The following is a 13,287-nucleotide window of genomic DNA, read 5'->3' on the forward strand; positions in this document are numbered from 1 at the left end:
TCAACATCAAAAAGAGGAAGACACATAGTTATCAAGCAGAAAGTGTAGCAGGGCATGGCAAAAATGGATAATAGGCTATCAATCACAAAGAAAGAAGCTGCAAGTTAAAGAATCATTCACAAAGAATCATTCAAACAGTAAGGGCAATAACAAATAGAGGTAAACAGAAATTGAAAAGCATTTTAAGTGTGCGAACAAGTTTAAGAGTTACATAAGCTAAACCATATAATGTGCAACAAAATAAAACATGAGCAATATGAAATGAAATGCAGTGAGATGAAAGGGTGGTTGGTTAATTTGGATTGTTGCCACCACAGGACTCCTCATCATGTCTGTCAGGATCTCGGTAGCTTGGCGGAGGCGGAGGAGGAGGCATTGTGTCTGGATTTTGGCCCATGAAGGAGTATCGCCTAAATCGATTCTGAACTTCAGTGCTTCTAAAGCTATCCATAATCCCAGGGTTTTCACGGCAATCATCCATAAAGCCGGACATTTCGTTGTAGAAAACCTGATGCCATTTAACCAAGTCTTGGTGCCAAGCGTGTTGATTGTGATACATCCGTGTATGCTCATCATGCCAGTCCCGATGCTCGTTGTGCCATTCAGTTTGTTGAACATGCCAGTACCGTGCTTCTTCATGGCGTTCTTTGTTGACGATTTCCATCTGTTGAAGCATGTGAGTGATGTCCGCATTTGGTGTTGAGGCTGAAGTACCACCGGCGAATGGAGGGGCTGTAGGTTCAGGTACGTAGTTGGTGGGAGACCACCTTCGTGGCACCCACTCACCCCAACCAGTATTGGCCTCAGCTTGAGGCACATCTGTTTCAGGCGCATCCTGCATTTCTTCATCAGGCTGTTCTTCTGCAACATGGATGCGTTCAGAAGGCACGTCAAAGTTGTAAATTCTGGTTTTGGATTTTCTTTCAAAAAAGTAGAAGCACTTGCGGTCTTTGTCCCATCGATATCCCATATGTGATAGAGTGGCAGAATCAAATTCTTGAGCTGTAGATGGAGATAGGAGAGGCACAATAGGTAGTGTAACTTTCCAAAACTTGAGAATTTTCATTACTTGAGAGGCATACCCTAGCGCCACAGTTTTGGAGCTGTCTCGCACATGAAATAGACGTTTTACAAAGTAGTTCGCCCAATTTAAGTGAATCTTATTTTGCAGAATGTAGAGAAGATGTATGCTAGGCCTATCCAACCGAGAGTGGCCACTGTTGGTTGGACGCAGAATGTGAGTAATGATCCAGTGAAGAATACGCGGAGTTTGTTTGATCATACCTGACGTGACGTGTTCGTCCTCACTCAACGGTCTATCAATCTTTAGGATAGAAGTTGTAAAGTCCTTCAGGTCAAATTCAGGATCAAAATGCAGGTCATGCCAGGACTTGAAAGCCATCGACGGAAGCGGCATTTGAAACACTGTTTCCCAATTACAGGCTTCAAAGGTATATGTTCTGACTCCGATAGAACACCAGAACATATAGCCTGTACCAGTTTGTAAACCAGCATAAAAGGCCCGGATGAAATCCTCATGATACTCATCTTTTGTAGATAGAAAGGACCCAAGTCTTTGTGCATGTAACAGTTCAACTACTTCATTTAGGTGCAAATGAACAGCATCTGTTTTATCAAAGATATGAGGTTTCATTACCAACCTGGCCTTGAAGGATTCTTCAAATTCAGCAGCAATGGCAGGATGAAGAATGTCTAAGGCATTTGAAGGAACATCTGGTGGTTGCTGAGACGTACCGGTTGCTTCCTTTCCCTTTCCTTTTCCTTTGGCTCGGGCTGGAATAGTGCGTGGAGGCATGGTGATATGAGATTTAGGGTTTTACCAAGTTTGTGAGAGAGTGAAGATGAGATGGATTAGGGTTAGCCACTGGTTTTGGGTTTTGAGGGAAGATAATATGAATGCTTGAGATAAGAAATGATATGATTAGTTGATGTGTCGATGCATGAGAGAGAAAAAAAGAATGCATTTAATTCAGATGACAGCAGTAAGTATCGATGCAGAGAGTTATGCGTCGATGCCAAGCATTGCAAAATTGTCATGTGTATCGATACATGCGATGGATGCGTCGATGCCTAGTGTTTACAATTGCCTTGTGTATCGATACATGCGATAGATGCATCGATGCATACTGAAGCAGTTTTTCAAAAAATTTAATTTCAGAGTATATGTATCGATGCAGGCTTCGTATGTGTCGATACATACTGATGCTGAACTGGTTTTTAATGGGTTTTAATGCAGTATGATTATGCAGTTGCACTATGTCATGATAATTTTGCTCAGAAATCAGATTGTTAATGAGCACACATTATAGACAGGAAGTATATTCAAGCAAACTTTACATCAACTAGAGTAAGCATATTTGTTCTAACAAACACAATTACTAATCAATAAGAAAATTGTAGAAAGGATTGATATTACCTCTGTTGGAGAGATCTTGTGAAGGATAATTGACATCTAAAACAGTGCTTGTCACACACGGTGAGGCATAATATAATTAAGATGTAACATGCTTATGACATCAAATGAGATAGATCTAAGATTCCTAATTCACGACGTATGTTGAAGAAAGGTTCCGTTGCCAATGGTTTAGTGAAAATATCAGCAAGCTGATTTTTGGAGTCAACGTGCTCAAAGACAACGTCTTCTTTTTCAACATGATCGCGAAGGAAATGATGTCTAATCTCTATGTGTTTAGTGCGTGAGTGTAAAACAGGGTTTTTAGTAAGGTTTATGGCACTAGTGTTGTCACATTTGATAGGAATACGTTTGAGTTGAATGTTGAAGTCTTGTAGTTGCTGCTTAAGCCATAAAATCTGAGCGCAACAACTACCGGCTGCAACGTATTCAGCCTCTGCAGTTGACAAAGCCATAGAAACTTGCTTTTTGCTGTGCCAACTGACTAAGGAGTTTGAAAATAGGTGACACGTACCACTTGTACTTTTCCTATCTGATTTGCAGCCAGCAAAATCAGAATCGGAGTACCCTACTAGGCTACAATCACTTCCTTTAGAATACCAAAGCCCATATTTAGATGTTCCATGAAGATATCTAAATATGCGCTTCACCGCTTTTAGGTGCGATTCTTTAGGATTTGATTGATAGCGTGCACACATGCAAACACTAAACATGATGTCAGGTCTAGAAGCAGAAAGATACAAGAGAGATCCAATCATACCTCTGAATCTTTTGACGTCTACACACTTACAGAGCTCATCCTTTTCTAGATTTCCGTTGGTAGGCATTGGAGTGTCGATTGATTTTGAGTCATTCATTCCAAAGCGCTTGAGTAGTTCTCTGCAGTATTTTGTTTGACATACTGCAGTACCTTCATCAAGTTGCTTTATTTGCAGTCCTAGGAAGTAGTTTAGCTCCCCCATTAGACTCATCTCAAATTCACCCTGCATAACCTTAGAAAATTCTTCGACCAAGTGTATGTTAGTTGAACCAAATATGATGTCGTCGACATAAACTTGAACTAAAAGAATGTGCTTCCCTTTGTGTTTAATAAAGAGAGTATTGTCCACTTTACCTCTTGAATATCCATGATCAATTAGGAATTTGCTAAGTCTTTCATACCAAACCGAGGGGCTTGTTTAAGACCATACAAAGCTCTTTTTAATTTGTAAACATGATCTGGATTTTCAGCATTTTCAAAACCGGGAGGTTGTGAAACATATACTTCTTCATTTATGACACCATTAAGAAAGGCACTCTTTACGTCCATTTGGTAAAGCTTAAAATCCTTAGAACACGCATAGGCAAGCAAAAGACGTATAGCTTCGAGGCGAGCAACTGGAGCATAAGTTTCCTCATAGTCTATGCCCTCCTCTTGGTTATATCCTTGTGCTACTAAGCGTGCCTTGTTCCTAGTAATCACTCCGTTTTCATCAAGCTTGTTTCTAAAAACCCACTTAGTGCCTATGATATGATGATCTCGCGGACGAGGGACAAGTTCCCAAACGTCATTTCTTTTAAATTGATTAAGCTCTTCTTGCATGGCCATTAGCCAAAATTCATCAATCAAGGCCTCTTTGGCATTTTTAGGTTCTACTTGTGAAACAAACGCGAAGTGAGAACAAAAGTTACTTATCTTAGACCGGGTCATTACTCCCTTTGAAATGTCTCCCAAAATGTTGTCGATGGGATGGTCTTTTGAGGATCTCCAAGCTGTTGGAAGATCATTCACTTCAGCTGTCTTTTCTTCCTCAATTTCTTCATGACTTGTATCTTCCTCCTTCTCATGGGCAGCTGTTTTGGACTGATCAATTTCCTCAACAGCTTCCTTGAGTATGTCTTCTGTAGATACACCTGCGTCATCAAAAGAAATACCTTTTCCGACATTTTTCGGATAAGACTCATCAAACGAAACATGAACCGACTCTTCAACAGTAAGTAAACGCTTATTATACACTCTATATGCTTTACTTGACATTGAGTAACCAAGAAAAATACCTTCATCCGCTTTTGCATCAAACTTCCCAATGTTTTCCTTACCGTTATTCAAAACAAAACATTTACAACCGAATACGTGAAGATGTGACAAGTTTGGTTTTCTTCCTTTCAAAAGTTCATAAGGAGTTTTGTTCAGAATAGGGCGAATTAAGATTCTGTTTAGGACATAACAGGCTGTGCTAACAGCATCAGCCCAAAAGTATTTTGGTAATCCACCCTCATTAAGCATTGTTCTTGCCAACTCCTCTAAAACACGATTTTTACGCTCCACAACGCCATTTTGTTGTGGAGTGCGAGGGGCTGAAAAGTTATGCTCAATGCCATACTTGTCACAAAACTTCTCAAAGTGATAATTTTGAAACTCACCACCATGATCGCTACGAATTGTAACTATTTTGGAATTCATTTTGTTTTGGGACAGATTTGCAAAATTTTTAAAAGCAGAAAAAGTTTCATCTTTGCTATGAAGGAATATAGTCCAAGTGAATCTAGAGTAGTCATCAACTATTACAAAGCCATAGTAGTTTCCACCTAGGCTCTTTGTCCTAGAAGGTCCAAAGAGGTCCATATGGAGAAGCTCAAGGGGTCGTGAAGTTGAAATTACATTTTTAGATTTAAAAGACACCCTTGTTTGCTTTCCCATTTGGCACGCGTCACATAGGTGGTCTTTTGAAAATTTTATTTTTGGTAGACCAACTACTAGATCCTTAGATACAACCTTGTTTAGCAAATCGAAGTTAACATGAGCTAAACGTCTATGCCAAAGCCAAGAATCATCATTCAAGGTGACTAGACATTTAGTATTTGTTAACGGTACATCAAACAAGTCAAGCATATAGATGTTGTTTACTCTTACACCCTTAAACACAATGTTTTGTTCAGCATGTTCAATTATGCAGCAAGTTTTTGTAAACGAAACTTTATAGCCCATGTCGCATAGTTGACTTATGCTTAACAAATTGTGTTTAAGTCCCTCAACTAAATGGACATTTGAAATAGTAGTGGTGGAGGGATTACCTACACTACCTTTGCCGAGTATAGCTCCTTTGTTGTTGTCTCCATAAGTAACATATCCCTTTTTCTTAGCCTTGAAATCTATAAAAAGCGATATGTCACCGGTCATGTGCCTTGAGCAGCCGCTGTCAAGAAACCACCTTCTATCTACGGAGGCAAGGCACTCATCCTACAACATCAAAAGAGAGAAGTTGGTCCCCAATTTTCATTGGGTCCAAGAGGGTAAGTGTTAACATGGTTGCCTTTTGGCTTCCATTGATAAATACCTTTAGGGACTAGAAATCTCCTAAATTTGCATTTCTCAATGGTATGGCCAACATGACAACAATAATGACATAAACCATGATGATGTGTTTGTTTCTTGTTCATTGAATCCTTTAAAATAAAAGAGTATTTTGCATATGGAGGATTCAATGACTTCTTAAACAACTTGGGGTCAACGGCATAAGTAATTTTAGGTTGTAGCGCTTTCTCTAGTTTGACCTTAAGAGTGTTTACCTCTTTTTGCCAAACATAACAAGCGTCACAATACCTAACTCTACTACATCCGTCAATGTCAATAGTTTTTGAATTTTCTGCAATACTAGTTTTCAATGCTTCTAAATCAATTTCAGCTTTGTTTACTTTACCTTCCAAAAAAGAGAAGATATGTTTGTCGGAAGCTAGTCGTTTAAAAGCATCTACAGCTTCGTTATGCAGTTTTTCAAAAGCTATTTTTAATTCCGAAAAAGACATAGAGGAGAAGTTATTGAAGTAGGCTTGTTTTACCTTTTTGTCATTGCTTTTCTTCTTGTGGTAGGACTGATTTTTTGTGTGAGCCATAAGGCACAGATTTGCAGCTTCATCATCATCACTTGAGCTTTGTGTGCTTGATGAATCACTATCACTTTCCCATGCAATATATGCTCTTCTTTGCTTGCTGTACCCTTTTGGTGAGTCTTTTCTTTGGTCCTTATACTTCATAGGGCAGTCCGTTTTAAAGTGTCCGGATTTACCACAATTAAAGCATGATCCTCTTCCTCTACTCTTCTTGTTTTCTTCTTGTTTCGAATTTATGGATTGTCTTCGAAACTTCATGAGATTTTTGTCGGAATGCTTGACTCCATTCTTTCGAATGAATCTATTGTATCTCCTTACAAACAGTCCCATTTCCTCATCATCCGAGTCTTTGTCACTACTTGAATCATTGTCGCTTTGCTCTTTTCGTGAGGACTTAGAGCTAGAAGCCACAAGAGCTATTGGCTTCTTCTCTCCCTCTTTGTCTCTTTTCTTCTCCTTTTCCTTCTTACTTTTATTCTCATATTTTTCAAGACTTTCCAAAGCTTGCTGATGTTCTTCCAGCTTTCCAAACAGTGTTGTAATCGTAAGTCTTGTAAGATCGTTGGCTTCCTTGATTGCTGTAACTTTAGGTTGCCACTCCCTGCTTAGACACCTGAGAATTTTATTAGTAGCAATTTCATTGGAAATAGGTTTTCCAAGAGCATTCAATCGGTTAGTTAGATGGGTGAATCTCTTTTGCATGTCGGAGATGGATTCTCCTTGTTTCATGCGAAAGAGTTCAAACTCTTGATTGAGTGTGTTAATGCGGGATTGTTTTACTTCAGTAGTACCCTCATGGGCAACTTCTAAAGCGTCCCACATTTCTTTAGCTGTCGTGCAATGTGATACTCGATAATACTCATCAACACCAAGTGCTGAAATTAACATGTTTCGAGCTCTCCAATCACACGACCACTTTTTCTCATCTTTCTCATTCCAATCATCTTCTGGTTTAGGTACTATGGCGCCAGCCGCATTAGTCATTGTAATTTGAAACGGACCGTTTTCAATGGCAGCCCATACTAACCTATCCACAGAATTTATATGAACTCGCATGCAGTCTTTCCAGTAGCCATAGTTTTCACCGTTGAAAATAGGCGCTCTATTATACGCCCCCTTTGGTTCAGAATCCATACTGTTACAGGCAGCCACAGAGCACCAGCGAACCGGCGCTCTGATACCACTTGTTAGACGGTGTGGCTAGTGATCGAGAGGGGGGGTGAATAGATCACCTCTTAAAAATTTAACGGATTTAACGTTTAATCAGAGTTTTCAAAAACAGCGGAGAAAGCAGTCCCGAATCGACTTCCGTCTATTCTGAACTGCTACTAGAAAGCCGGACACGCAAGTGCAGTTGCTGGATTTTTAATGAGAATGACAGAAATGATACACACAGAATTTTAACAGATTGAATGCGCTTATCCTCAAATTCTATTTCCAATGAACACAATCAAGTTAACCGTTTTGTCAAACAGTTGGTGTGTGTGTGTTTGAAGATGAACAGCAATGGTGTATGACTAAAGGTTTTATTATCACTGCTGTCCAGAAAAATGATCAATCACCACACACTAACAGAAATTGCAAAACAGTTTTGAAACGTAAAGAAGATTAAGGTAAGAGTACGATACGCAGAGATTTGTTAAGGAAGTTCCCCACGTCGTCCTCGCGTGTGGGTACGTCTCCCTCTCAATTTCAAATGAAATTGAGAACTTTGATTATCAATTATTGCCGAATCCGTTGATACAAGGTTTTGATACAAAGACAGAATTTCTAAACTCCAAGAACCTCTTCTTGTATAAACCTTCACTTGATTTGAGCTCGATCAAGATTTTCCTGCACAAAGTTGCAAACAATTCACCGGTTCCACGACCTGCTTGCGAAATCCCCCGATCTCCAAACGCAACGCTGCGGCTGAATTTGTTCTGCAAATGTGACTCCCAAACCCTCAAGAACACACCAGTTCTTGAAGGACAAACCAGTAGGTTTTTCCTAGAAACCCCCTTCAATCTTCGACTCAGCTAGATCCTCGATCGTTCCACTGCAACCCACAGCTAGATCCTTGATCGTACCACTGAACGTTATCTCAATCCTTCTTTAATCCAAAGAACAAGAATTGTTATGTGTAATTGTTCTTGAAGAGAAGTGATTGAGAAGATGAAGAAGATGAAGTCTCTTTCAGGTTTCTATGTGCTCACAAACAATTGCTCCAACACTGCTTTTTGATCTGTGTTCAATTGTTTTCCTTCAATGAATTCGTTGCTGCCACCTGCTGTTGAAACCTGTATTTATATCCTTCAAAAAAACAGTTGCTGTTATGACTTAAAACAACTCTGTGTATTGATACATAGAGGTGTGTATCGATGCATACTGTAAGTTGTATAGATTTTTGGTGAAATTAATTAATCATGTACCGATGCAGGAATCGTGTGTATCGATGCATGTGAATTTTACACTAATATGTATCGATGCCCAATGCGTATGTATCGATGCACAGGCTGACTCAAGTAGTCATGTATCGATGCAGGTGTCGTGTGTATCGATGCACAGAGTTTTTGGTCTTCCATGTGTTGATGCATGGTTCGTATGTATCGATGCATACTGAACAAGAATTGTTTTGTGATTAATCACAGGCTACATGTATCGATGCAAAGGGTCATGTATTGATACATACTGACATAAAATGCATTTTAATTGTTATTTTAAAGGAATTTTCAATGTAGGCTTATATGTGTGGTTATGCAACAATGGAATGGGATGAATTACAAAGTAAGAACACAAATATATCATGTAATGCAATGCACAACCAATTTGGATGATGATCACACAATTTGCTATCATTAAAAGTTAATTCAAGTTAAAGAATTCTTTCACAATTTGCGTGATCAATACACTTGCCTCTGTTGCCTTCACTGTCTCCCCTATTTAACTGCATGCTAATATGTGATCAATGCATTCACCATCAAACAATAAACTTACATTTAAAAAAGTATGTCTTCATCACCACATTACATTATCAGTGCCCATATCGATGGTGAAATATTTTAGCATCACTTATTCGGTTTTTGTTTTCGCAACACAGAAGTAACTCGTTTTACAGTAAATCGACGATCAAATTTTTCACATTTGAAACAAAGAATAGAAAATAAATTGCAGTGTGGTCGGGTGAGACAAATCATCTATAAAAATTCGGTGTAGTTTGCAGACAACCAAGTAAAGTTTTATTAGTTGAAGATTCGAGATGATGACGATGTTCAACATATGTTTGTCAGTCATGAACAATCTAGATACAATGATATAAATTTATATATATTACCACAACAACATCCAATGTCTCAGTTCGTTAATCAGTCACAAGTGTTTTGTGAAACTGATGATGACGAACATGTTGAAGTCAATGTTGTTGATGAGGAAGAAGAAGAATTTGAGTTATTGGTTGATCCAATGGTGAATGATGAAGAAGAAAATGAGCCATTACCAGTTAGTCATGTATATTGTTCATCTCAAAACATGACAAGCTTGAATTTTTGGGTGCAGATGAACCTTCGTCAGATATATTTTACAATCCTTACAGCACCCGTATTCGAACTGAAATGGATACAGGGAACAAAGTGATTCGAGTATGTAGTTCATGTCGCCAACCCGGTCATAATCGCACTAACTATCCCAGTGTTGGAACAAGCACGACAATATAATTTTAATTGTAATTCTTTTGCTATTAATTTAAAAACAATATTTATTTCATATGATAACTTTGTAAAGAAATACCATCATAAACAAATACAACACATACAACACATAAACAACAACACAACATACTACAACAAATAAAATACCATTATTATAACTATGCAATTACAACAATCAAAACAATTTTAAACATAATGTACATCATTTTGTGAACGTCTATGTCAGTCTTAATATTCACCCATACACGAACTTCTCCATTTTGGTTGAACGTGGACTCAAGCCATTGAATTCTTCTAATACTTTCACCCTCTACAATTTTTTCCATCTAACCAACGGTTCAACGTCCGATTAAGACATTCAAACGATTCTATATTCCAAAGTTGAATCTTTATAGGAGATTTCACTACTTAAAAGATTAAATCAGCATTTCTCCATTTTGGTTGAACGTGGACTCAAGCCTGAATTTTTCTAATACTTTCACCCTCTACAATTTCTCCATCTAACCAACGGTTCAACGTCCGATTAAGACGTTCGAACGATTCTATATTCCAAAGTCGAATATTTATAGGAGATTTCACTGCTTCAAAGATTAAATCAACATTTCTCTTGTGAATGTATTCAGACATGGTTAAAGAAAACAAAAATGAAGGAGATTGAGAAAGTTGAAGAAAAATGGAAGGAGGGTAAGAAATTGTGTGAAAAAATATGAGAGATGTCCAGGATATTTATAGATGAACACATGCATGCATGCGCCAATGCCCTAGACGCCACACACACATAACACATCCATGCGCCAATGCCCTAGACGTTACTCACACATAACACATGTATGTGCCAATGCATGTGACGCACACACAAGCACACATGCATGCGCCAATGCATTGGCTTTGTAAGCATGCGTCAAGACAAAGGGCGTCTCCTTTGAAGGTTAATAGGATGCGCCAGTTTAATTGGGGCATCAGTAGATAAAAGTGGTTATTTTGATCATTTTTTTGAAAAATAATTATTTTAGAATTTAATTTGAAAAAATATAATTAATTAAAAATAATTCTCAATACTTAATCAAAATTTATGAATTTCTAAAAATTTAAATAAGTTCAATTTAAATATATCGATACCCAATCAAAACTCATGGATACCTAAAAATTTAAATAAATTTTACTAAAAGGTATCGACCGGTATTCAATCAAAACTCATGGATATTTAAACATACAAATATTCAATCAAAACTCATTGATACCTATTTTACCGATATTCAATCAAAAATCATTGATAACTAAACATTTAAGTAAATTTTACTTAAATACCGGTAGCTAATCAAAACTCATTGATACCTAAAAATTTACCTAAAATACAATATGACTTCTCGTTTAAAAAAATATTAAAAACCAATGAAAATCTGATTAATATCAAACAAGAAAGCAATGACATTTATCAAGACAAGAAAATCAATGGACAAAGCAATCAATGATTAATCATATATTTTATTAGTTATTTATAAATATAAACCAAAATGTATATATAAATATTGAAAGTGTGATTTTATGTTAATTTCCTGTATGTGAGTTTTAAGTTTAAAAAAAATAGAGAAATGAATACAAACCGTTAATTTGATCGGATGGCTATAATATAACTGACTGTGTGAGTGGGTCAATTATCTTATATTTTCTACTTTCTACCTAAACTTCGCCTAATAAAATGCATAGTGTAACACAACAAGAAAATTTTAATATATCATAGCAAACCATCTTAAATTTGTACAAACTTATATATTATACAAATAAAATAAAGTATATACGAAAAAGTAAAAGGTTACGATTTCTTATATATTTTGATATCTCTCCACCTTGATTCCATGTAGTTACTAATATGAGCAGGTGCAGCATAAACCCCACACTTGAAGTACAAATCACCTGGCCCTTGATCCTTTGTTTGAAACTTGTTCTCTCCATCAATGAACACTGTCACTATTCCTCCATCCACATCATGTATAATATTAAGTCTGAACCATTTATCATAAAGATTCTTAGCCACTAAGTCTGTAGCATAATACCTCATATCTCCACTGTATATTCTTAGTAACAGTGTGGTTGCACCATGTGCTGCACCATGAATCTGTGCTATTGTAGCACCTGATGTTCCCTTTGGCACATAGCCATAACCTTCAAATTGCCAAACACCAGAGTGGTAGTCAAGCCCCTGCATAGTTCAAAAAATACTTCCATGTTAAAAGCATATATATAAATATATATAGAGGGGAAGAATGTAATATACCTTTATGCGAATCTCTGTGCGTGGCTGAGTTGGGCTACTAGGAGAATAAGGCTTGTCGTGAGCATAAACCCAAAATCTATGAACTCCATCAATGAAGCTATACCTTTGTTCAACTGGTATGTTGTATGGCTTCTGCACCTCAAAATTTGCATCAGTCAATGGGACAGAGGTGAAACCATAAGTAGGATCTTCACCGTATACTCGCACAATGTTTTCAATAGACACCAGAAGAATGAACAAAGATAGAATCATAAAAATGTTAGAGATTCTCATTTTTCCTTTAATTGCTCAAACACTTGATTTCTTATATTATATAGAATGGTATGAGATGAGCTTATATATAGCCACACCACACACACAGGTGAAGGTTGTGTTTGTGCCCGTGAATAAAGTCTAAGTAAGGTTCACATGATTTTCTTCGGCTGAATATTGGAATATTGATCGTAGTTTTGGACTCATTACAATATGCTATTTTTTAATTTATCAGTGTTTTTGGACCCGTTAAAATATGCTAAATTCCACCTTCATTATACCAGAAGAAACGTACTGATTTTCCTGCTAACAACTATTATGACGTTTCGGAACCGTAACTATTCAAGACACAATAAAAAAAATCTCAAATCACAGCCAGGTGACATTGAATAGTTGGTGTCACATGATAGCATGTAAACCAAATTCTCTAAGGGTCTTAGGAGTTGGTTTGTAAGAGGGTTTTAAAGCGAAATTTTTTGATGGGCTACATCTATATTTTTAAATTTGTTTGATATTTTTAAAAAGTTTTTAAAAAATAATACACTCCATATTATTTTTTAAAATTCTTTTAAAATATTTGACATATTTTAAGATATAGACACAATCCTTCGAAATCTTTCCTTCAAATTCTTTAAAAACTAATTCTCAAAGAGACCTTAAAGATCTATTTATGAGTTGATTTTTGGAGAGTTTTGGAGGAAAATGATTTAGAAGATTGCGTCTATATCTTAAAATGTATTAGATATTTTTAAAACAATATACTACATTAG

At 37.0% G+C, this 13,287-nt stretch overlaps 1 protein-coding gene across 1 annotated transcript; it reads right to left on the reverse strand.

Moving 5' to 3' along the window:
• Nucleotides 1–11,699: 11,699 nt before the first annotated feature.
• On the reverse strand, nt 11,700–12,553 carry LOC127119472 (citrate-binding protein). The gene is made up of 2 exons (XM_051049706.1): nt 12,266–12,553; nt 11,700–12,190 (listed from the first exon to the last, which is right to left on the reverse strand). Exons 1-2 carry the CDS (start codon nt 12,536–12,538, stop codon nt 11,804–11,806), a joined length of 660 nt encoding a protein of 219 aa, XP_050905663.1. The 5' UTR covers nt 12,539–12,553; the 3' UTR covers nt 11,700–11,803.
• Between the last annotated feature and the right edge of the window lie 734 nt (nt 12,554–13,287).

This window comes from Lathyrus oleraceus, chromosome 2, assembly GCF_024323335.1.
Source record: "Lathyrus oleraceus cultivar Zhongwan6 chromosome 2, CAAS_Psat_ZW6_1.0, whole genome shotgun sequence".
NCBI lineage: Eukaryota > Viridiplantae > Streptophyta > Magnoliopsida > Fabales > Fabaceae > Lathyrus > Lathyrus oleraceus.

Coding starts and splice junctions, on each gene's coding strand:
- LOC127119472 (XM_051049706.1), bottom strand. CDS start 12,538: ATGAGAATCTCTAACATTTTTATGATTCTATCTTTGTTCATTCTTCTG. Junction 12,191..12,265: donor GCACAGAGATTCGCATAAAG/GTATATTACATT, acceptor TGAACTATGCAG/GGGCTTGACTACCACTCTGG.